The sequence below is a fragment of the Pseudopipra pipra genome, chromosome 18, assembly GCF_036250125.1.
Source record: "Pseudopipra pipra isolate bDixPip1 chromosome 18, bDixPip1.hap1, whole genome shotgun sequence".
NCBI lineage: Eukaryota > Metazoa > Chordata > Aves > Passeriformes > Pipridae > Pseudopipra > Pseudopipra pipra.
In genome coordinates this window covers 6,386,275-6,411,859 of record NC_087566.1, presented here as the reverse complement: position 1 = coordinate 6,411,859, position 25,585 = coordinate 6,386,275, and the positions used below count along the sequence as shown (strand labels likewise).

The following is a 25,585-nucleotide window of genomic DNA, read 5'->3' as shown; positions in this document are numbered from 1 at the left end:
GATTTTTAGAAGTGCATGCAGAGAAGAGGAGGAATAGATCACATCCAGAGATTACATCAAAGGAACATCAGTTATAACACTGCATTGGACATACAGTTCTTTTCTGCTGAGTGAATCAAAGGCTTCAAGACCGCATTTGGATGTGCATTCTTTTCAGGCAATAAGGACAAGTATGGCAACAGCTGCTGCAGTATTTGCAAAAACTGTATAAACTCAAACAAAATACCAGGGTTACAAAATACTAATCTTTGCATTTGTTGCTCTTGTGCATAAGGAAAATGTCTGTCAAGAACATGTAATGTCAGTTATCCACCATTTTTCATAAGCAAACATGTACAATCCCACATATTTGTGACCAGCCATGGGAACAGAGTCAACTGCACTGCTGCTGCCCCTGCACATCTCTGTTGCCATATAATATCCCTATTTACCCTTCCAGCAGTACAGCAAAACTGACCCTGCTCCAAGCTCGTGACAAGATAGAGCCCAATGTTCACTGATCTTCTGCAGTACCTGAGCCACCAGTGACAGGCTAAGCTTGCTCACAGTACAGCATCTTCCAGGCATTGCAGAACATGGGGTTTCAAAGCAAGCTTATCAGAGCTCATGCTCAACAGTTCAACAGTATTATCAAAGGGTGTTCAGCGTGTTGAAACTCTAAATGCTCACAGACAGGTGGAAATCAGTCATCCTTACAGCAGGAGACCCTGAAGCACAAGTACTAGAGATAACAAAAGGCAACAGTAATCTGATAGTGAAAGACAAAATGACAATCTTCGGGGGGACTGTCCCTTCAAAAGTTGCTGTACACAGAACAGAAAAAGAGCCTGCAACCCCAAGCAGGTGTCACATATCTTACTCATCCTCACTTCACATCACAAAAGAACAATTATGTGAATCGACAACATAACAAAAATCAATGGCTGAATATTAATCTTTTGTTTTGCTATTCTGTGCTCTTTCAAGTCTCATTTACTACTGCACAAAACATTTCCCAAAGAGAATACAGTTCCAGTAGTTCTGTCTCTCTCACCCATTCTCCACTGAAGCATCCAGGGGCCACAGCAGTTTTTAATCCCTGCTGAACAAAGGGTATACTCACACGACACAGGCTTCTAAATGGTATAAATGAAAAAAAATGTAAGTTTAAGCAGCGATAACTTTGTTAGTAATGCACTGAAGTTAGATACAACCCTGTTCCAACATTTGGTAATCTTGATGGTAAAACATTTTCTTCTTGTACCTAGTCAGAATTTCCTATATTCAGAGTTGTATCCAATGTCTCTCATCTGCCCTGTGCACCTCCAAGGAGAGGCTCTCAGTGTCCTCTGCATCCTCTTGCAGGATGCCTCCTGCTCCTACAGCAGCAGCATCTCCCTTCAGCCTTTTCTTCTCAAGGCTTTCTCCTTCAAAACTAACAAATAAAACCAAACCAAAACAAACAAACAAAAAAACCACTACAAGGTCGCAAGCCCCAGAAATCCTTGGCAAGCCTGCCTCTTGCAGACACAGCCACAATGGTTCAGAGATAACGTTTATCCTGAGAATTCCAAACAGCAAACTTCTGTGACTGCAGCTAGGTAAGCCACAGAGCTCTCATTTCCTGAGGCCCAGCAGCTCTGGAAGAAGCTTCTTCGTTTCAATCACTGTTAGAGGAAGGCAGGACAGTGGTCCATCACTGGCAGAATGACAGACTGCCAGCTCAGATCACCAGGAATTCAGGCTTAACATCATTCCAGAGCCAAGGACTGTATTGCCTTAAATGGAAAAGATCTACAATATTTAGCAGGTCAGGAATACTATCCATTTCTGTTTATTTAAGCATATAAGAGAGTAGATTTGGATTTTAGAAGTCTCTTAAGAAATATAATAGGAAAGCTTCTCGTGAATGCTTCTCTGATAACTGCCAATTATAAAAGTGGGGAAAAGAAGCAAGGGTGGGGAAGGAGGGGAAAAAACAGAAGGGGAAAAATATTTAAAAAAAAAAAGTCAATTTGCTTATTTTCACCTAGTATGAACAGAATTCTGCAAAACAGGTCTGATTTTCCAGCTTAGAAAAATCAGAGCACTTACCATGTCAGTAACTGATCCCACCACCGTCCCTCATCTGCCAATCTGCCCAAGGAGGGATCCCAGGGTCAGCCAAGCTTATGCTCCTTTGCAGAAATTATCACCATCTTGCAAGCGTTTCCCAGTCCTTTTCCATAGCACAACTCATTCCACTCCACAACACAGAGGGGAAAAGGTGACTTTACACCAGCAGCTCATCCAGGGGCCAACCTATTCCATTCCCTATGGAAAAGAACTCTATAGCCTGTGACATTTTACCCACAATACAATACAGATTGCAGCCATCACAGACTCCCAACAGCGTTTCCTTGTAATAGCCACACAAACACCACTACTGACAAGAAAAAGGCCACAAAAAGATATTTCATTTTTTCTAGTGAATAACAGAGGTTATCCCAGGAACCCAAACCTTTCCATTTAACTCTACTTCAGTTCTGAATGGCATCAGGAGAAAACTGCTCCTCTCCCATGCAGAAGGGGATGTGCGTGCCCAGATTCAGCAGCAGCAAGGATAGATGGTGCCAGGAATGGTGGCACAACAGTTACAGATTAAAAGGAAACCTAAAAGAATAAAAAAATCTGAGCTTTTGGAACACAGTGCTATGCTTTTTAAAAAAAAATTACAGTGACTGAATTGAAATGCACTGTTCCAGTCTTGAGCATGTACTAACATGTACATCCTAACAGAGGACTTGGGCATATCATACCAGAGTTCAAGTAGCATTTAGACAGTTCTCTCAGGCACATACTGTGACTCCAGAGGATGGTCCCGTGCAGGGCCATGAGTTGGACTCGATGATCCTTGTGGATCCCTTCCATCTCAGCATATTCTGTGATTCTGTGATAAATTTATAGATCCAGATTCCAAAAAACCAATAAAGATCTCCAAAAGAATAAGTTATGGCAGAGAGAGAATGGGATTTGCATGAATTTACTAAGAGCATATTTTCTTCTGTACTGCAGGAAAACTGAAGAAGCTATCTGTATACAGAGGGGCTACACATGAATGAATCTTCTTACTGAAACGCTCTTGGTAAATATGCCTAATCCGTGGGAGTCACAAACAAAGGTATACATACTGCAGCTCAGCACTGCGTTGTTATTCATGATTTATTGAATCCTTCACAATGTCTGCACCCAACAGAGTCAGTCAGTTCAGGTTTTGTCCAGCATTTATTCATCAGAACTGAGTAGCAAATGACTCCTATATGCAATTTTTTTTAGTATCTAAACCAGTTGTTTTTATCAGGCTCAAGCAGGCAGAATTTCCCACACTGCTCCTGCTTAACAAACAAGGTACATTCCATGAACACGAAGCACCACTTTATACACCTTGCTAGCTTGAACAGTTTGGAAAGCAGTGCTCTCACCTGAACTCCCCCACCCTATATGCACTCACAAGTATAATGGCTTTTTTTATTATTATTCACAGAATCACTATTCTGCATTAGCAAACAGGACCACACCACCATGCAAACCATCTTCTCCCCTCAAGCACAGAGGCTGCAGCAAATCCTAGTCAATGATAGGTCAGAGCAGCCAGAGGTGACTCTGGGGCAACGGGATCCTGCAAAAAGCACCATTTCACTGATGAGGAAGCTGCCTAAACCAGCATCCCATGGGCAGTACACATGGCCCTGCCAACAAGCCACACACCGGAACCAAAGGAAGCTTCAGAAAGAGGTTATGGTAAGGGAAGGATGTAGTTCCAGGGAAACACAGGCCTGTCAGCCTGCCCTCGGTGGCAGGGAAGGTCACAGAACAGATCACCTTGAATACCATCACACAGCATGTGCAGGACAACCAGGGGATCAGGCCCAGCCAGCACAGGTTTAGGAAAGGTAGGTCCTGTCTGACCAACCACAAAGTGACCTGCCTAGCGGATGCAGGAAAGAAAGGCTGTAGATGTGTCTACCTGGACTTCAGTGAAAGAAAATTAGTACACAACAGTCATTTTCTAAACTTAAAAATACACGTGATTTACAACAGAACAAAAATATTTCAGTCACAAGCAAATTGATTTTTTCACTGGCTGAAGGCAAGAGAATGTCTTAAACATTCCAGGCAATAGCTGTATCTGGGAATCACCACACAAAGGAGCTTACTCCAGGGTTACACACAGGACTAATAAACTGCAGGAGATGCTACACAGCACAGTTTCACAGTTGTAAAATCAAAAATGTCTCAATGAGCAAAACACCTTAAACATTTAATAATAAAAACGTGGGTAAAGCAAAAGGGCATAAATAAACCAAAGGAGACTCCCGATTCAGTGAAGCAGCACACATGTTCAGCTCTCATATTTGGGTATTTTAACGAGACAAGCAAATGATTTCTGAGAAGTAATTTCAACAAAGGACCAGCAGTACCAGGGGCTACAGGACTCATTTTCTGTGCTCCTCAGACCTGGGGCAGCCGAGCCTCCCGTGCAGTCTGCACCAGCCCCTTTCCTCAGGCTGCTCTGCACAGCACATGACGGCAGCACCAAAACGGCACTGGGAGAGCAGAAATCCCAGCCGCGCTCACGTGAGGCTGCTGGCAGCATGGACAAAATAACCTCTGCTGAGATTCACTGGGACTACAGCTGAAAACACAGCCTAGTCCAACATGAACATAGTTTCCATCTCATCACAGCAGGAGCAGGAATTATTTTTTGCTCAGACTAGTAAGATGCCTGACAGTTCAGACAAGTTCAGCTGTCTCGTGTACCCTCTACACAATCAAATTTGTTCGCCCCAAATCAACTCAATTTGGACACTGACAATAATGCAGAGAAAAAAAGTAACCTTCTGACATGGTGATTTAAGCACAAGCGAGTGAGCCAATGCTGCAGAGTGAATCCTGACACTCTGAACAGAATCTTCCAGAGCCGAGGAGTCCAGCCAACAGCCAAGAATAATATTTCAGTGGTTCAGTCGATACAGCTGTAACCATGGCCTGGAGGGGTTTCCACAGCCGTAACCACAGGAGTGACTGCATATTCACTTGAAAATAGTAAAAACAGACATTTAAAAATCTATAGCTTGTAGAAATCTTAAATCCAGTTTGAAAGGAGGCACAAAGGGGCCTGAAAAATGCACCGGTGCTCCCACCGAGCTTGACTGTCATCTGTTTATCCTGCTTAAGAGACAAGGACTTGAAATAAGAACGCCTCTCACTATACAATATCGCCTACTCGAAAAAAACTGAAGCAACAGCTTCAGACCAGCTGAAAAGAGATGAGGTACCAGTTACACAAAGCCTGACGGATCACCCGGAGCAGCAATGGCACAACACACACTCTCCAGCCAGGACGGTCTCAAACCGCTTATTCGTGTCTCACACTTACAGCCAGAGACGCTCTCATGCCTTTCACATATGATTTCTATTTCTTCCCTGATGTAAAACACAGTATCACACATCATGCTACAGAAGGAGCCCTGCTGGTTCAAGCAGGCTTTTCCAAAAGAGAAAAAAAAAAAACAAAAGGAAAAAAAAAAGAAAATAAAAAGTTTAATAGTCCACAGCTGCCAGGAGCAAGGGGTCACTGCCGCGGAGGGGCGGCACAGCGCACTCGCTTCGCTGGGTTCTCCCTTCTAAGAATATCCATAAAACGCACTGCCAAGCGCCTTGGAAGAGGGTCCTGAGCGGCGTCGAACGCCGCGACCCCGCACAGACCCCGCGGCCGCACCGCCCGGACCGGGGCCCGCGCAGCGCCGGCCCCGCGGCCGTGTCGGGGCACGGCCCGAGCACCGCCCGGGGCACGGAGCAGTCGCGGCACCTCCCGCGACGGCCCCTCCGGGACGGGAGGAGCGGGAGCGCAGCCGGGCCGAGCCCGGGCGGCCCCTCCCCGCACTCACCTTCTTCCGGGGCTGCCATTTCATCATATTTGTAGAGCGGGGACGCGCAGCATCAAGGTGGCGCTGGGGCGGCGGGCGCAGCGGGGCCGCAGCCCGCGGTCATACTGCCCGGCCCCGCCGCCAGGCCCGCGCCGCGCCCCGCGGGACAGCAGCCGGCCCCGCCGCGCGGACCATGGGCGGGGGCTGTGCCCAGCCGGCGGCTCCGCCCGCACCGGTCACACGCGGGGCCCGCGGGGCGCGGCCGCTCCCGGGCGCATCGCGGGCGGCGAGACCCGAACGCGGCCCCGGCCCCGGCCCGGCGCGCGCGGCACCACAGGGGCGGGGCCGGCACAGCCCCGCCCCCGCCGCGCGCCCCGGCCCCGCCCCCGCCGCGCGAGGGGCCTCCGCGGGCAGAGGCGCGCGCGCCGCCGAGGCCGACAGGGGGCGCTGCGCGCGGGAGAGACTCTGTCGCCCCCTGTCGGTGCCGCCCCGCAGGGCCCGTGCGGGGAACGGAGGGCGCGGGGAGGTGTGGGGAGAGTGCGGGTGGGGACAGCGGGTGTGGGGACAGCGGGTGTGGGGATGGGGACAGCGGGTGTGGGGACAGCGGGTGTGGGGACAGCGGGTATGGAGACAGCGGGTGTGGGGAGAGTGGGTGTGGGGACAGCGGGTGTGGGGAGAGTGGGTGTGGGGACAGCGGGTGTGGGGACAGCGGGTGTGGGGAGAGTGGGTGTGGGGACAGCGGGTGTGGGGAGAGTGGGTGTGGGGACAGCGGGTGTGGGGACAGCGGGTGTGGGGACAGCGGGTGTGGGGAGAGTGGGTGTGGGGACAGCAGGTATGGGGACAGCTGGGTATGGGGACAGGGACAGTTGGGCATGAGGACGGGGACAGCCGGGCATGGGGACAGCCGGGGTGTGCTGGACATTGGGACAGGCAGTGTGTCCCAGGCACAGGGACAGCCGCTGCCCAAGGCAGAGGGGCTGTGCAGTTTCAGCTTTATGGTGGTTGCATTATTTGTCCCCCGGGGTGCTGGGGCTGCAGACTAAAGGCAGAACTGGGCAGTGACGCACTGTGGCCATCTCAGAGGAGCAGGTTATGCCAACGTCACAGAACTTCAGGCTGAGCTCTAGGGATGATTCTGAGACTATTCTAACAAACTAACATAGGCTCAGGAGAATTACAAATCCATAGGGCATGAACACAACACAATTTAACTGGGGATTATATTACTGCAGTGGTGCAGAGGCATAGGTTTCATTGCTGTGACAAATGACCAACAGAGGTAAACAATAAACCTAATGGCAAATGTAGTATCAAAACATAGATCAACAAATATCCCCTGTATGGTCCCTTGGAAATACAACAGTCACCTCTTTCCATGGCAGTTCCTCAGTCCCAAAGGACACTCCCCTCAGGTCTCAGGGAGGCTGGAGCTCTGATGGGGGTGTTTCAGCTCAGACCTCAGTGCTCAGAGGTCGCTCCCTTCCATGACTGCACATAATCTGGAACGAACACAAAGCTCAGACACAAGTCCCAGGACACATCAGCCTGGGTCACAAAGCTGCCTCCAGCAGGTCCCATCTTGTCCTGCACTACCTTCAGACACCGGCTCTGCATTCCGTGCTTCTGTTCCCACACTTTCCTCTGGATTACTGGCAGTGCATGTGGCAGCACAGAGATGAAAGTGAAAAATAAAGCTCTGAAAAGCCGTAGGGACTGAAAAGGACACGTGTGGCAGTGCAGAAAAGCAACTCCAACCAGTTTTACTCCCCAGAGCTAGCGTCTTGTGGAGCTATGCCCTTCTATCACACCACCAGCAGAGCCAGTGGGCCCTGAAACTCAGAGATTTCCATGAATTTAAAAACTGGTATTGACAATTCTGAAGAGTTCTGTAAATGGCAGTCGGTGCTCAAGTCAAGAAAATAAGTTCTCAGTATCAGACAATGGCATTCTCCACATGGCTGTCAGAAAGAAGCTTCAATGAATTCATGGACAGATTGCAAAATGTGGTGTTTTGACATGATCAACGAGAGGTTTTTGAAATTCTTCCTAAGTAAAGATAATTAACACGAAGAAACACAGGAGCTGTGCATATATACCTGTCACAAATAGGAGTGAACTGCTTCATTCCTAATCTTAATTAGGATTTCTGGCATTTCTGCTATATTTAAATTTCTCTTTTTCTTGCTCTAGATTAAAAAAAATAATGTTGGCACTATTTTTAAAGCCATAGCAAATATCCAGAATAAGGGCAGTATAAATGCCTGGTGTTTGAAGGAAATGGGAAACGCTTTTCACTTTTTCAAAGTTAGAGAATTATCACACTCCTCTAAGATTAAAGAAAAAGCAGTATGATTTTTGGTTTCATTTTTAAGGTCCCAGTTTCTCTTTCCAGGTTGGAAGCTCTCAGTATGTAGTGATTCAATTGCCAGGAAATCTTTAAACCATCTTCTTATGGCAGCAACTTCCATCTCCTCCATCCTAAGAACACAATCCTCATATCCATTTCAAAGGGAACCAATTCGTTCTCTCAAGTAATCGGCAAAGCCAAGAAAATTCAAGTGGTAGTGCTTTGTAAAGCTCTCTCTGAACCAGTGGGAAAGTTGTGTAATACTACTATGGAAAAGATAATATTGGTCCATATGAGTTAAACGCTCTCAGTTCACTGAAGTGAGCTGGCTGAAAGCAACGCTCCCTTCCCCACCCCAGCACCCCTGGCCCAAATTACGGCTTGTGGCTGGAGAGCCATGTGCCAGCACTGCCCACAGAGGATTGTGCCCCATTCCTAGAGCCTGTCTCAGGTAGTGACACCTCTTCTCCATAAGAAACAGCCTTATTTGGATTCCTAAGGGCTAGACTTCAGGACACTGACAGGAGCTCCCAGGGAACAGAGTTTGCTCTTCCAAACACACAAATAAACATATTTTATTCCTTCCACTATTTAAGAATGAATAATGGGCAGCATTTTGGCTGGTTGGCACAAAATCATCCAGCAAAATGACAGGAGGAACTCCCTTCAACTGCAGGAACTGGTGTGCTGGAGTATGAAAAGAGTCTCACTGCTCTAGATTACCAGATATCAGCAAATGGTAACTCATCGATAGATGTTACTTTATGGCAAATTCTTGTGCAACTCACAATCAAAATTTCCTTCCAACCTCCACACTAAAGGTGCTTAGGGCCCATGATCTACCATTCCTTTCATGTATAGGAAGAGAGAAGCACAAAGTTCAAATAAAGGTGCCGGGTCACTTGGCATTAGTAGATGCACCTGAAGGAGTACACAGAAAAGGGCAGGAATACAGTGGGCTGGGAAATCAATTCAAGGTCCAAAAAAGTCTTTGCATATTGTGCTGGTCATCTGGTCCATCAGCCTTTTGTTCTTGTTACATTTTGCTACTAGATTGGAGCATTTCACCCTGTTCTCTTGATAATAAAGATTGATTGTTCTATGCTGTACAGAAGTAGCCCGGATTATTTCCATTATTGGGTTACCTGGGGTTCACATCTCAGCAGCTGACTCTCTTCAAAAGACTGAAAATCGCTTCAGAAAATACTTTGTTTAGTCAAGCAGAAAAAGCTCTTTCACAGGGTATAAATCTAGGCTGAAAAACTAAGGAGAGGGCTTTCAAAAATAAGGATATACTTCTCTGGAAAATACCACTTCTGACAGGAAAAGCAGCTGAGAAAAACTGGTTGCTTAAGACTAATGAGAGTGTTGTAGCCCAATTTAGTTCAAAGAGATGCAGAACTGAAGTGAACCAGAGATGAGGGAAAAGCCTACAGCATTTACTACTGTCAACTGCATTCATGCATTCAGACAGAGCAAGGGAAGGAGGTTGCCTGACAGGCCAAATTATCAAGGATTACGGATGCTTGTTACTAATTACAAATTATTCAGTGGTATCATGAAATAGTCAGATGAGTTAATACCAGATAAGGGCTATCTTGTTCTGATACAGAGTCCCCTCTCAAGAACCAGTACCTGAGCTGGCACTGGCAGAATGGACTTTTGCAGAGGTCTCTCTTCTGTGCTGGTCACAGTGAACACAGACACTGCATTGCATGTTTTGCTCCTTGTGGCTCATCACTCCACTTTCCAGGAACTCACCTCCAAGTATTTCCTTCAGAAAGCAAATCTAGCTTGGAGTGGTATTTACCTAATACTGGGGGGGAAGTGAGAGAAGACTACATGACCTTCGAAGGTCCCTTCCAACACAAGCCATTCTGTGATTCTGTAACACATATCATGGACAGGGAGCAAGTACTCCCACCAAAGATTTGCCTGCAGGGCAAAGATGGGTAGGCCAGGAACGTGTATGGAAAATCAACCCATCAAAACCCACTCATCTTTGGAAGGCATGCAAATGCATGTCCGTATTTTCTACCTGATTTGAGGCTTTTGCTGTAAAATTAAGCAATTCCCTTCTGATTAATGGACTAAGTCTTGTTATAAAACTCCATCTATTTCACATCCTTTAGGAAATAAAGGGTCAAACACTGCATCATTATCTATACCATCTTTTGCTGTTCCAAATGAGAGCTCTACTTCATGCCTTGGAGAAGGGAAAACTGGAGGGAAAAAAAAAGAGAGAGAGAACAGCAGTGCCCACAGTGCCCTTTTCCATCATCCTTTCCTTCACTGCACAGTGAGAGTCTCTGTTGGCACCTCAAATGTGACTGTATTTATGCACACACATTTAAACAGAATTCTTGTCCCCACAAAGGTGTGTATAATATTAACAGAATAACCATTCAAACAGTGACAAAGCATGGGTAATAAGTGGGTAAACTCACATGGACATGATGTGACTCACATGGACTCTGATTCTCCGTGGGCACACACTCAAGTCGATATTCTAAAACAGTCAGAAATCAATACAGGGGAGCAAATCCTTCTTTATTTGCAGTAGAAAGGCTACAGCACCCAGTAAGACAGAGATGGGGAACTTCTAGATCAAGAAGCCTAGGGATGAAAGTTTGTCACAAATAGAAATTTTCTACCTAATGACTGTATTCATCGAGAGAAGTATTATTTAAACATAACGTTGTGCCTGTGAAATATCTATGTGATAGTCCTATGGCAAAATGTATTTCTGTTGTTCACTGGATAGGAAACATAGCCTAAATTTTAACTGCATCTTATCACAGAAGGTGTTTGCTTTCAAACTGTTGCGACTGTTATTGGCTTAAGAAGGTTCATTTCTTCCCTCACATGATCCTGAGCAGAAAACCACGTTTGGCACCTGCTTCTAATTATGACTTCCCCCTCCCTTTTTCCATAGGAAGCACAATTACTGCTGCTATGGAGACAAGTGTAATTCAGGCAATATGTGGGTCAAAGCAACACTTAGGAGGCAAAGATTCATGGTAAAGTACCCTTTTTGCTACCTGTCCTCTCCTGGAGAAGGGTCTTCTCCCAGTCTTCCCTTGCCAATTTCCATCACCATCTGCTGTCTCAGGTAAGAGCAAACCAAATAAATCACCTGTAACTAACCTGTAACTTCACACCAGGAGAGCTGCTCTTCCTCCCTCGCCCTCTCCCCGCTCCACGTGTTACCAGTGACTCCAGGACCTGCCAGCACTCACACCACCACCATCTCTGTGGGCATAGCAGGCTCAAAGAAGCTCATACTAGCCCAAAATGGGACAGTTTCATCAATTTAGTGGAGAGGGCTATACAAATCTAAACCGTTTTTCAGATGAGGTTCCTGAATCAAAACACTGCTGTGCTTTTATTCCCCAAGATCCAGCTGAGTCCCCTCTGTCTGCTCCTCACAGTACACCTTAAACACACTTATATGAATTCTTTCAAGAAATTCAGTTGCAAGTTAAATTTTCTTATAAACAGATGGCAGTGAGACTGAAAACAAACCTGCTCTTCTCAGTAGCTTGGACTATAGGCCTGAGATGATGGTTTGCTGGAAGAGGCAATGATTCAAAAGAAAGATTTGTGTTGAAATGGAGGAATTCTGTGTCTGAATATGAAATAACACCAAGCAGGAAAGTAGAAGGCTGTGGTACCTTTAAAGAGACTCCAGGACTGTGGAAACAGTTCCATCAGTACACTAGAGGAATTGAGCAACCTCCCAAAGCCTACTAGCAGTCTAAATGTGAAACCTTTCAACTATGGTTTAAAATCATATCCTCACACAGACACTTCTCCCAAGAGGTGGACTCCACGCACACCTCACAATTACATGAAGAAACTGAAAGATAAAATAAATCAAACTTCCAGCACATAATCCCAAATATTTAATCTTGGTATGTTACTAAGCAAGATAAAAGTAATTATTAAAAAAAGAATCAACACTACAAAACAGAAAAATATTGTGTTCACTTGTCAGCGTAAGCTTTAAAGAGTTTGTGAAGTCTGAACACCTAGGAAGGACAGAAAAGGGATAATTCAAAGGCACTAGTCACCAAAATAGAGGTGGGGGAGAAAGACAAACTGTGCTAATTAATTTCATGTAAGAAATGCAACTAGCTGCATAATGAGATGAATTGTCCCATTTGCCAAGAGCTCCAAGAAGCAAAGTTAAGTGGTGGTGTTCTTCCTTGACAGAGTCTGTCCATCAAAAATCCACAGTATTTATCAAAAAAGAAAAAAAAACACAAACTGCTTTAACAAATACCTGTTCTGGAGCTCACAGGTTAGCAGGGAGGAAGTTACAGTTTGGTGACATACTCTGCACATTAAATTTGTCCCATTTTTCAGGACACAGAACATACTTTCTAAATTTAAAGAAATCATAGAAGCGCAAATGCAAAGTTTCATTTAAAATTCTTTTTTTGTTTCCTCTGAAAGGGCTACACAATAAAACTATTGTACTGTAAAAGGTCTGTTTTGTCTATTCAAAATTTCTCTTTCGCACAGTGGAAACGTAGGTACGTTACACCAGTTATCCTACTCCTGAGCCCTGAGATACTCAGCAAAAGATCCTGTAACAGTCAGAAACAGCACTTAGAACTCTCTAAGGAGTCTTCTCTTACTGATTTAGAATGATAGGCAGTTCTACTGCTGAACTTCCTTGTAAAATGTGGACCAGGAATTTTGTTTGTGTCTGTTCACATTTTCAGTCAGGACTGTATGAATAAGAGATGTGACACAATTCATCCATATGTAGCACCATTTCTCCCCAAAGCACAGTGTGCTGCAGCTCACAGCTGCCCTTTTCACTGCTGCAGAAGTAAGAGAACAGAGGACAGGAATAATCTGAACTTCTGTACAATGACAAAGTGTCTACAGACACACAGCCAACGAGGTCTTAAAACCAAAATCAGATAAATCTTCTTCAGAAAGATGTTCAAAGAGCAGTTCTTTCTGTAGGCTACAGTTAATCTGAAGAATGCCTTGTCACTGCCATGTCAGAGGTAACCATTTCAAAAGTCGGAAGCAACCTTAAGCTGCTGTAAAACTCTCCAGCATCACTGAATTCATTGGAACAGAGACAATTTGGCCTCTCTGAGGAGTCACATCTAAGATTCTTAGAATAGAATAGTTCCAGTTGGAAGGGACCTACAACAATCATCTAGTGCAGCTTGCTGTGAAGAAGCATGTCCAGATGGAGGTTTAACTTACACTATCCTCATCACTGACACCACTGTCAGCCCAGATCTGCTCCCAACCTCAAAATAAAAACTTGAAACCCTTTCAGTGACAAAGGCGACCTCAGTCAGCTTTGTCCTACAGCAGAGAAACCAGCACACTGCAACATCACACAACATTTAGTCAGAACCAGACTTCAATGGCATTTTTCAGCATAAAGTTTTGAGAGCATTTAAGAATAACAAGGACAGCTGTTGGCTCCAGCCTAAAAATACAAAAGTACACAGCTGCTTCATTTACCTTCATGTGCTCTTCCAGCACTGGAAGAGCATAAGGCTTAGAGAGGTACTAAAATTTTTCTACACAGAGAAACAGAAGGAGCCAACCATGCAGCAATTTCCATTCATGCCTGACAGGAAAGGTGAGAGGTGAGCTACTCACAAGAAATAAAAATAAGAAAAAATGCAATCTGCATCTACATGAAAGTGTTTACTGATGATAAGAGATTGATTTTAGATACTTTTTACAAGGTTATGTAAATGGAAGTTTACTCCATAATCTATTTTTGCATTAGCCTCTTTTCTTATTAAAGATTTATTATAAGAGGTGACCCCACAGCCAACCCAAAAGCACGAACAGTCTTGAAGAGTCACTCATACTCATTTCACCTTTCTTTTTCTCCAGCACGCATTTTGCCATTTAAAAAGTGAGATTATCAGCAGATACCTCAGAAACAGGGACTCTTTGCAGGGCAAAGAGGCAGGGCAAACAGGAAAGAGTAACATTATCTGCTTTCCCAGAACACCCCTGCTGACACGTCTGGAGCCCTCAGAACAAGGACTCTGGCATCCCACACACAGCCCAAAGCCCAGGCCCCAAAAGCCATTGTGCAGCGCAGAAAACACAATTAGAACTGAAATGTAATAAGTAATTATAGATGGAAAAAAGATTGTGGAAAGTATCTGATATGCAGTACCGCTGACAGCAAGTTCTGAATGTGTGTCAAAAACATTAAAAGAGCAAGTGTGGGAAGGAATTACCTGACTGGTATAAGCAAAAATAATAAAGGGGAAGAACTGCCTAAATACTTTGTGAATTATTAAGATCTAGGAGAAACGGAAAAGACTCTACAGATCTTGAATTTCACTGTTACACGATGCCTTCTTTATATCCTCCATGTAGAAGCGATGACAGACAAAAGAGAGACAAATTATGCTGATAAATTCTTCTGCCTGGGAACACACTTTCACTCTGTTCTACATGACATCGTGGCAGGCTGTCAGAAATGCAGTGACTGTCAGGTTTCCACATCGCTACCTGATCACCATTCTGTAAGCATCAGAGTTTAGGTAAAGTGCTGCCAATAAGCTCAGATTTACACTTCAGAGAAGCTTACTCTTATCCTTCTCCTTCTAATTAGCCTGTGTAAAGGCTTAGGCCTAACAACCACGACTTTAATGTCCTAAAACTAAAATAGTTTTACAATGGTTTATTCCAAATAATTCCAGGCTCAATTTAAATAAAAAATAAAAAAAAAAAAAAAAAAAAAAAAAAAAAAAGAAATAAAAGAGAAGGAGTTCTTGTTGCTAGACTGAACTGAGCTGCTACAGGAACCCCAGACCAGATATTAGACAAGTTGTTCCCTAAATCTGGCCTGGCTGATTAAATCAGTCATTTAGCTTGCTGGGTCTTGCTCCTTCTGACAGAACAGACAAAGTCAGCCCAATCAGTCTGGGAACATACCTCTTGTAGATCCTCCTTCTGCAGAACGAAGAAGACAGCAAATCGTGCATCTTATCTATGAGGAAGAAAACTTTCTGACGCCACTTGTTAGAAGTTTATGCCTTGGAGTCTGAGAGCACTTACCACACTTATCCAAGCACAGTGACACTTGCAGGGCTGTGCTCCTCCTTACTAAAATGGCACAGGACACAACGTGGTGCCTCAGTTCACAAGCTGCAGAAGCACCACCGCGCGCTGTGGTCTCACTGCTGCCACCAGTCCTCACCAGAAAAGCCTGGGCAGCCCAAAGAGGAGGAACCAGATCCCTTTTGTGGTACAGTCTCTGAGCTCGGCAGAACGATTTCTACTCAACAAGTGTAAAATCTTAATCTCCCAGCAAGTTACAGATCTCACATTCCTCTGAGGCAACGATTAGAGTAACCTTAAACAGACCACTCAGAACGGTACAGTTCCAAAGATTCCAGAGCAGCAATTCACCTGCGTGACTAATACAGGAGACTTGTCTGTAGTCTTGTGTACAGACCAGCAAAATTATAATACTATTTCTTAGCAATGATCCTTTTAGCAGGACAAATCATCAGGAAACATAAAATAGAAATGAAATATAAAAAATCTCTCATGCTTGAAACACTGTCTCATTTGGATGAGAAACTCCTGACTTTCTGTAGGCATTCTCCTGTTGCTGCCTTCCAGCAGCTCCCCTCCTCCCTTTAATTAGAGCCTCTGCAAAAGGAAGAAGCCAAGCTATATTTTAAGTCTTTGTACACCAATAACGAGGCAACACATTCTGTAACAAATACAAATACTCTTAGTTGACCTCAAAATCTAGGGGACAAAAAAATCTAGGAAAGAAATACATATTTTCACTCTGAAATACAAAAAGCCTTAAACCCACCTTTGTTTTTATTGCATGTGAAGCATTGTTGAGTAAGAGATTCAAATAATTCCTGGAGGCTGGTTAATCTGCAGAGAGAGCTGTGCATCAGTATAGGGACCAATTGCTGGCATGGTGGAACCATTCCTAATAGGAAGTACGAGTAGAAATTGGAGTGAATGGATTCCTTTGGTTCTCCTCTGCTGCAAATCATACAAAGAAGCTCTAGATATGTTTTCTGGATAAAACAGGAGTTTCTCAGAGCTCATCTCTGAACAACAGAAAAAAATGGGAAAGGCATTTCTACATGGACTGCCCCTGAGAACAGAACTCGGGCTCCAGGACTGAGAAATCCCACAGAGCATATCTGTACTCAGCACATACTGTGGCTGAGACCAGGCTCAGCACAGGACATTTCTCAGCATCTTTATAGATGGTTTTTCCATTTTTCCAAGCGCGTTCCAGCGCACACATCTGGCAGTGCTGCGGCGCGAACAGCAGTTCCTGGCTCTCTGTGCATGTGTTCTGCATCCAATGACATCATGCACTCCTCAGCTTGCCAAAGCTCAGTCTCTACTGTACAGACCACCAAAACAGAGCCCCAGCATCCCCGTGGGGAACGGCACTCACTTCCAGCCCAAAAAGTTTTCCGCTTGCAAAACCTTGTTCGATGTTTCATCTATTGTGCTGCGTTTTCTCCCACTCACACCCATTCTACTTCCCATTACTTGAAAACAGCTTTCAAATCATTCCTAAATTGCTTATGTTCTATCCTGCCTGCAAACATTTTCTCTTTGCTCAAGGCTGTAACTACTCAGTTACTTCTCAGCAGAACAACCCTTTTTCCTTTTATTCACAGTGGGTTTTTAACTCTTTAACAACCTGGAAGTGGAAAATCTGTATTTCCCAAAGAAAGCTACGTTTGTTTTTCTTTGCTAAGGGTAATAGTAGGTGGCACAGTACAGATTGATTGTTCCCTCGAGATGAGATCAATGTCTCATCTTGTGTGATATTCATTAATTGCCACTGCCTCAACAGCACGGAAGCTCTTTGGCACACTTAAGAAAATAGGGTTTACACTGTAGGACAAATCAGAAGAAAAATAATTCTAGTATCTGAAAAATATTCATGTCCAAAATCTTTTAAAACCTTTTAAAGAAAGGCAGACATATGTCAAGATCAAAGACCCATGACTTACACAGTCGTAGGTGATGTGGAAAGCCCTAGAGTCAGGAACTGCTGCAGGGTTAGACCCTGGAATTTACCAGAACTGGGTCTCTGCTTCATCTCCTTTTATCAATCCCAAAACAGGCACCCAGAAGGAAGTACATGTACAGATACTGCAACTGGTAAACAAAGTCATGATGAGAGACAAAGCTGTAAGATTTCCCTGCAATAATTTCTCTAACAGAGGTGAAAAACACAGTTTTCAGGTCACATTTCGCTCCAATAGGGCTTAATTGTCACCTGCAAGGCAGCAAAAGGTGGAGAAAAACTGCAACACATTGAGGCTTCAAAATGAAAATTTCAGTTTTCCTCTCATGCAAAGTAGTTCCACGTGCAAGAGAGCCAGCTCACTCATCAGCCAAGGGTCACTCAAAGGTTACCCACAGAAACAGGACAAAGCCAGAAGCTACGTCTATCACAAATTAACAGGCACGTTGGCTCGAGGCAGCAGCAGCCCATAAATCCATTTCTCCCAAGACAGTACTTGCATTTCTAGATACAGCGATTCCATTGAAATCTTCTTTGCTGCCATCAGAGCGTTTCCAGATACCAGTGCTCCAGAACAGAAAAATGAGGGCATTTGCATGATTTCAAGTCACCCCGCTCCTAAATGAAAGAGCACCTTTTCCTGTTGCCTGCCCTGACTAAAGGTTCCTGAGCCCAGCTGCTGTGTTTGGCACTGGGCAGCTGCTCTCAGGAATTGACAGTCACTTCAGAGCCCTTTTGGAAAGGTCACGATAGAGACACAGTTAATGCCCATGAGTTCCTTTTCACCCAGTATTATTATTAAATAATGATTATTTTAGCTTTTTTTCCCAGTGATGACCAGTGTTTAAACTAAATATTTTGCTTTATATTAATATTAATAATTATATATACACATAACTATGTAGTGCTTCCCACACTGAAATGTCCATGTTTTGTTTATACTACCTCTTCCATTGGAAAAATCTCTGATTAATTAATTGTCACATATGATCCTCCAGGATTATGTATTTTCCGTTTTACTTTTGGTGGGGAAACAAACACATTATATGAAGAGAATCACAATTGCAGATAAACTAAAAGACCTTAGAAATACCAGATTTAAAAGACACTGAAACAAGGAAGAGACAACCCAGAACTCCTAGACTGACTGTTACAAGGCCATTTGTTTTAATGACATCTCGGGGAGTTCTGAACATTTCTGGTCCATCCTCACTTGTACCAGCAATACAAGGAAATTTATGTTGCTGAATTTCAGTTCTTTATCTGTTTTCCTGGCAAGTTACTCCTGACAGAGTCTTTATAGAAGGTTTAAAGGAAAGTTATTCTGTGATCATAGAGATGGAGCACTAATGAGTTTAATTAGAATGCAGTGCATCAACCCTAGATTGAGACATAGCCCAAGATGATTAATTACCGTGTTGGAATGGCTACAGCAAAAATAGAGGGGGCTAACAAGGCTGTCCTTTAATAGCTGTGTCTACCCACCTTCTCCACCTGCCTGAAGAGGTGTTCTCCTTTCCTGTATGCTTGGCTACCACTGTGACAGCTGTGGGGGGTGCCAGGACAAGCTCAATAAAAGATAATCTTAATTCATCATCTTCTCTATTAGCAATTACCCTTGTTCATTTCAAAATCAAGGTCAGTTTTACTTAGCATATTTATCTTTCAGAAAAGTGTCAATGTTCCAAGTACTACGGGTTATTAAGCATCAACTACTATTTAGTTACATAAAAACTGTAATCTTCACAGGATTCTTATTTCCCAACTAAGTCTATAATCAAATGCAATCAAGCTAATTCAAAAATTATCTCAATTAATCCTTTGAAATGCATCAGCCAGTTCCCCAGTTCACACACAGCAAACAGTATCAAAAATCTAGAGTTGGAAATGTATTTCCTTGATTTTTACTTTTCAGAACATCTTGAAGAGATATTTGACTCCAAAGATACATGAAACATATTTGGAAAGCAGACTGCAAGTTAACCTACAGCTGCCTAAAGTTTATTGGCAGCATCTTGAAAGCTGTCATCTTGTGCAGTTCTAAGATGCCCCCAGCGAGGGCTTAGCCAGGGAATGTTGGGCACCCGACTAAGACTCTTGACCTTGCTGTGCACGTGGCACAGGAATTGCTGGGATGCAAATTGTGCTCACATGCTCTGTTATTTCTGATATCAGCCTCTCCATGCCACTGTTCATGATTTTTCCCTGTGAGGGTGGTGAGGCCCTGGCACAGGTTGCCCAGAGAAGCTGTGGCTGCCCCATCCCTGGAAGCGTCCAAGGCCAGGTTGGACGGGGCTTGGAGCCTGTTCCAGTGGAAGGTGTCCCTGCCCATGGCAGGGGGTGGAACAAGATGAGCTTTAAGTTCCCCTCCAACCCAAACCAGTCTGTGATTATACAAAAAGTAGTAGTAAACACTACTTACATCTCTCAGCAGCTGCCAGAAAGCTGCAAGCCACACCAGCCCCATTTCACTCTTCCATTTCTAACACTTCTAATGAGCAGATGGTTAATTTTTGTGAGCAGGGAATAAAAAACAAAACAACTTTTGTTGGTGCAAGTGACTGAGGGTGCTTTATCTTATAAAAAACAGTTGTTTTGGACATCTGCTCAAATTCTTGACTGCAAATTTAGCTTTCCCTACATTAGTAGAGAAATATTCACATTCTCTATCTGTTTTCAGGTAAAATAAAAACCCATTAGATATTGTTCAAAGGGCTTTTAGATATTTAGCAGTTGGGAAATATTTCAAGGGAAAAAAAATTTTCTCGTGCCTGGTTCCTGTGTATTACCAGCAATAAAATCCTTGTACCTCCAGATCACGAGCAGCATGTGTTTCTCCATCCTTATTATTACCACCTCATTAAAAAACAGTAGATGAAGTTCCCACACAACTGTGAGTACCTCACCTTGGGAGCCAGTTTCTCCAGTATAGTCTCAGGCTAAACCTGAAGGCTACACAATATTGAAAGTGGGAATATTTGAACAATGCTGCTGTTCACTTCTGCAGCCCTAACAAGGACACTGCTTCCCAACTGTCCTTTGGTCTCAATTCAACTGAAGAGGACAGGGCTTCCTTCAGACACCGAGGGATTTGGGCAACCCCAAACTAAGGGAAATAAATAGGTAACAAACTTTCTGTATGTGGTACTGTTAAGATTTTGGGGAGTTGTAGCAATATATACAGACATTCTCAGAGGCATGTAAAGTAAAACATAAACATCACCTTCTTCACTGTGACAGAAAGCAAAAAATTCATCTGAAAGACCAGTGAGCTCACCACACTTACCTTCTTGGCAAAACTGGCTTCTTCTCATATTAACAGAATGGAGAGTTGTAGATGCTACATTCAAGTTGCTCCTTTCTGTTCTATTGTGTGATTTTATAAAACACGAATTCACAGAAGCTACTGTAAAATTTTAATTAGTGAAATACAGATGGTTATTTTCATACAAATTTTAGATTTCCCTATTTTTATTAAGCACCAACCAAAAACCAACATAATATGCAACATATTTACAAAGGCATAAAAATATTTATAGTTCCAGATATGATTTATCACTGTAGTTAACAGTACTGAGCACTCTAAATTGCCAACAATAAAAATTACTTTTCTGTGATTTTTTTTTTGGTCTAGTTTAAGCACAATTTTGTGTGGGGACACAGAAGAAAAAAGAAGAATAAAAGCTTTAGGATTTGGGAGGAGAAATTGTGTGAGAGCATAAGAGACAATGGATGTGTCTGAGCCAGGACTGAGTTGCTGGTTTAGATCATTAACTAAGAGCTCAGTGCTCACTGCTGCTCTCTCTGCAGACTCCAGGATCAGTATCCTCCCTCTGTGCTGCAGCCCAAGTGTGAGATCAAGCAGAACAAATGTGGGAGGGCATGAAATCATACAGGCAACTGATTTCTTTTTTGTTCACTGAAACACTAATTTAGGCTCTTTAAAAAGCTATGTTTACTACACACGCTCCTCTTATTCGCATTCCTTTCCTGCTGCATTCCCTATTCCATTACAGCTTTCCAAGGCCTCAGTAACTGTACCTTGCAATACCAAACATTTCCCTCTGAGCTAAGTGCACATATTTTCTGCTTTAAGCCTAGGAGGGCTCAGTGCTGTAGCTGTCCTTTCCCAAACAGTCACAGAAGCCATTATTTCTAGGCACACTTTTATAGTGCAACCAAATCCAAGAAGCTGACATTTTTTATTTAGTACCCATGGGCTATAATCATGAAAAATTTACTCCCTGAAATACAGTTGCACGCATTTTCCATCCACCCTACTAGTGATAAAAAGTAATTTCCTCGCACAGCCTGGTAACAATGGCAACTCAGCGAGATGTATCACCATAAAATAAACATGAGCACATCACACATCTGAATTCTCCGGAATGAGACTACTAGTCCGTGTTCCCAGCAAACATTTAAATGAGTAAGAGGCCTTGAAGCTTGACACGTATCTCTAAAGGCATGGGAGAGGATTCAGGGCAATTAAAATAAATCGCCATTAGTGACTACAAACCTCTGGTAACACTGTGGCTCACTGCAGGAGAGCTATCAGGGCCAAAACAAGATGCCCAAGCAACGAAAACCAAAAGCTAATCAAGAAGTTCATAGATCTTCCTGACTGATAACTGAGGGAGGCTAAAGGTTACACTTACAACAAAGTCTAAGATTGTTTTCCAGCTCCCACTCATCTGGTAAAAGAAAAGCAAAGGAGAACCATTATTTTGTATTTTGGACCAATGAAGACTGAATTACGAACCAAGAAAAAATAACAAGAAAATTTAAAAAAGAGAATCTGTCCAGAATTCCTGTCCTGAGTTATTCCAAAAGTGCAATGGAGCGAGGCAGGACCCAGCCATGTTCTGCCCAACTCACGGGGGAGCTGTCCAGCAAACACAACCTCAATGTTACCATGGCAACAGAAATAAAACCACGTTTTACTAGCTTTTTCACACATTTAGAGAAACGATGAAACTGAATTCTACTAGATGGTATGGTTCTACAGGAGAAATGGGCTTAGAAATTCAGTTCTTGAGGAGAAGTCCATCAGTGATAACACAGATACAACAGCTCAGGTGTAACCTCTAGGAGAGAAAGCCCCTGAATCTGTGGCTCCTGTCAGACATGTTTGCTAGGAAAACATTCCTCGCAGAGCCTGTTTCCTTAAACATCTCACACACAGCAGAGCTTAAACTCCACAATGAGGCCCTTCAGTCTGATCCTGCATGGCACTTCTCATGGAAGAAGAGGCAACATCACCTGTTAGCTGAAGGGAACAGAGTGTCTAAGAGGCAGAAGGCTATGTATGATTCTATGATTCTGTGATACATCTGTCCTAGTGCTTGTGAGGATGTGGGTTCATAAAATCATCTTGCTTAAGTATTTTGTACAATAACTCACAATCCTCTTTCTGCTCTGTCTTGCGCTGCTTTTCATGTTTTGTTTGTGAAGGACAGAAGCCTGCAAGCAGATAGCCACAGTGAGTAAAATACAGACTACAGTACCCATGGCAAAAATTAAACCTCCTTTTTCACCCTGAAAAAGGATGGAAAATTATGCTCGAAGTACATATTTAATGCAGTGTTTCAAGAAGGTTTCTTTCGAGTTCCCATATGAGATGAGCCTCTATTAACAACGGTTTCATCAAAATACATTCTCCCTTTGTTAGCATCCAGAATATCTAGGGCTTGGTATACATCTTTGAAGAAGTCCATTAAAAATGAATCATAAAACCATAAATTTAACATTTGTCCAAATAAAAAATAGGTTTTCCACCAGGGGAAGTGAGCACTGTATTAGATCTAACACAAGAAAAACCAAAGGAATAGTTTTCATTTACAGGCCTATCAAGCACATGGAACAGACCAATGCCCCTGGCAAGACTAACAAAAACCATCACATACACAGCCTGGGGACAACAGTCTCCAATACTGGATACTAAGGAAAAGGCTGCCTTTATTATACTTTTTATATACATCAATATTCATATGACCTATTATTTCTATGAGCTGGCTCCTCGACAGCTTTAGAATGAAAAAAGCAATACAGGAATTTACATACCACTGCCAACTTCTGGAAAAGTCATCAGAAATTACAAAAATAACTGCACTGAAAAGCATAAAAATCTTGTATTTATGATAGACTTCTAATAACTTCTAGAGAAATTCAGTTATTTGACTTCCAGGACAGAAACTTGACATTCCAGACTGAAGGGAAAAAGGAAAGAGTTCAAAACTAACTTAAATCCAGAAAATCAAATTGAAACTAGAGTGTCTATATGACAGAAATCACAGTACTGTTCAACCTTTCATTTAAACTTATGGGGCAAATGCTCTATATTAGTGGATAACGGCAAAACTACCAGTAATTTATTTCTGTTGTTCCATATAACGGAAGGGGCTTTATAATTTTCCCTTTGGAGCAAAGGAGAGATCGTGCACAAAGATGCAAAAGGGAAACATCACGTCCTTTGTTCAACAGTTCAGACCTCAGCGCCCTCAGAAACAAACAGAGCAGTGACTCAGACAATAGGTTTATAGAAATAAAAAGAATTGCTACAAATCTCTTCCCTGTTTTCATTAGTTTGAACTGTCATCATGCTCCTGTCTCAGAAAATGCCTGTGCTTAATGCAGCAATTATCCCTGTGCTGCATTTCCTACTTGTACACGACCGCAGACACTTCACATCTGACTGGGCTACAGGGAGCTGAGATGGCAGGAGCAACGTGACCTGAACAAACCCCTGCTGGCACCGAGAGGCCAGGAAGGCACAACGTGAAGCCACGGACATATTCAGCTGTCAGGTAGCTCTCAGCAAAGCCCTACTAATTGGTTAGGTTTTCTTGCCCTTGGCACAGTGCAGCACACTGTGTAAATGGTATCCTTGAGTGCTTCCCACTGACTTGCTAGTCAAGGCAATTTCCTGCTTTATCCATTTTTAGTATTTTTTCCTGCCTGCTTGTTCTCCCAAACTCTCCATTTCATTTAATTTCCTCAGAGATTGGTTGAGGTTACAGATCTGTGATGAGGATCCAGTGATGCCCAGACATGCCATGACGTATCAGCCTGTACACCCAAACAAGAAATGCAGGTATCCAAGAGCATTCCTGTCTTTTATAGAAAAAACAGATCCCGCATCCCTGAATCCCCTCAAATCCCCTCCTGCTCTTTATTGCCACACAGACACCTATGGGCAGCTCTCAAAGGAGAGGAGAGCTCACTGCAGTCCCTATAATCTACAACATTCTAGACAGTCTCCCTTGTGCTGCTCAAATTCTAGTCCTTGGGCAACCAGAACTACAGTATCAATTCAGAGAGCTGGGATAAATCTAGGATAGCAAAGCCTAACAGGACTATTAGCTGCAGAACAAAACCAAAAACATGTGAGACGTGGTTATTGGTGATCTGATTAATCAAAGCAGCTCATAATATAAATACAGCAAAAGGAAAAATAAATGGGAATAAGGGGCTTATAGTCAGTAGGTTAACAAAAATAGAGCAAACAATTAAAACACAAAGAAACCAAATGTGTATTGACAACGTGAGCGTAAAGCAAACCAGTCCAGAAAGCACAGCTCAGAACAGCCACTCTCCTTGTGCTGCTGAGCATCAGTGACACCCACAGCAGCCCCAGGAGCAGAGCTGTGAGCACTGCCACGGCAGCCACCCCAGCCTGCCGTCAAACAAACAGAAAAGGCAGCACGGGCAGTACAGACTGTGGAAAGAAATTAACAAAATACCATTCAGAAGTATCTAAAAAATGCGAATATCCACACACAGCCGAAATGAGATCCCAGTCCCTGCTGAACCCCCGAGCACAGAGCGCCCTCTCATGTGCTGCGCTCACCACTCCACACAGCACTCCAGTCCTCCACAATTCCACAGCTCCAGACTGGATCACCACTATGATCAATCATATTAGCAAAGAAATTAATCTCCGAGATGAGGAAGCCCAATCCTTGTACGCTGAGTAAAAATAAGGAATATATATCTCATTTTTGAGAATAATAAAACTGAAAAATCACTGAAAAGCTGAAAACTGATCAGAAAAATCATCTGGCGAACAAATCCTCAGGGTTTAGGGAGATGAGAAAAAGAGGTACCAATACATGCCAAGGTTTTAGTCCAAAACTACGGGGTACCAAATCCATATTGTGTAAATAAATGAAGACAGTCCAAATTTCTTAAAATGCTATCCAGTTGCAATGTGCTCAAATCTCAATGAGCAGGTAACAACATACATTTCCTTAACTACCACCCTTGCAGATCAAGCCTCATTTCTGAAATTCAGAATTATTTCTGCATTTGTGCTTTAGA

At 43.4% G+C, this 25,585-nt stretch overlaps 1 protein-coding gene across 3 annotated transcripts in view; it reads right to left on the bottom strand.

Annotated features, from left to right (window-relative positions):
* Positions 1-25,585, bottom strand: part of TTC28 (tetratricopeptide repeat domain 28) — a 121,601-nt gene that overhangs the window by 81,406 nt on the left and 14,610 nt on the right. Inside the window, exon 1 of one of the 3 annotated variants that reach the window (XM_064674812.1) lies at positions 5,910-6,161. The exons of the other annotated variants lie outside the window; for them this stretch is intronic. Within the exon in view, the coding sequence (XP_064530882.1) occupies positions 5,910-5,936 (27 nt within the window). The 5' untranslated portion in view covers positions 5,937-6,161. Of the gene's footprint in view, positions 1-5,909; positions 6,162-25,585 lie in introns of those variants that run through there. 3 annotated transcript variants of the gene reach the window in all.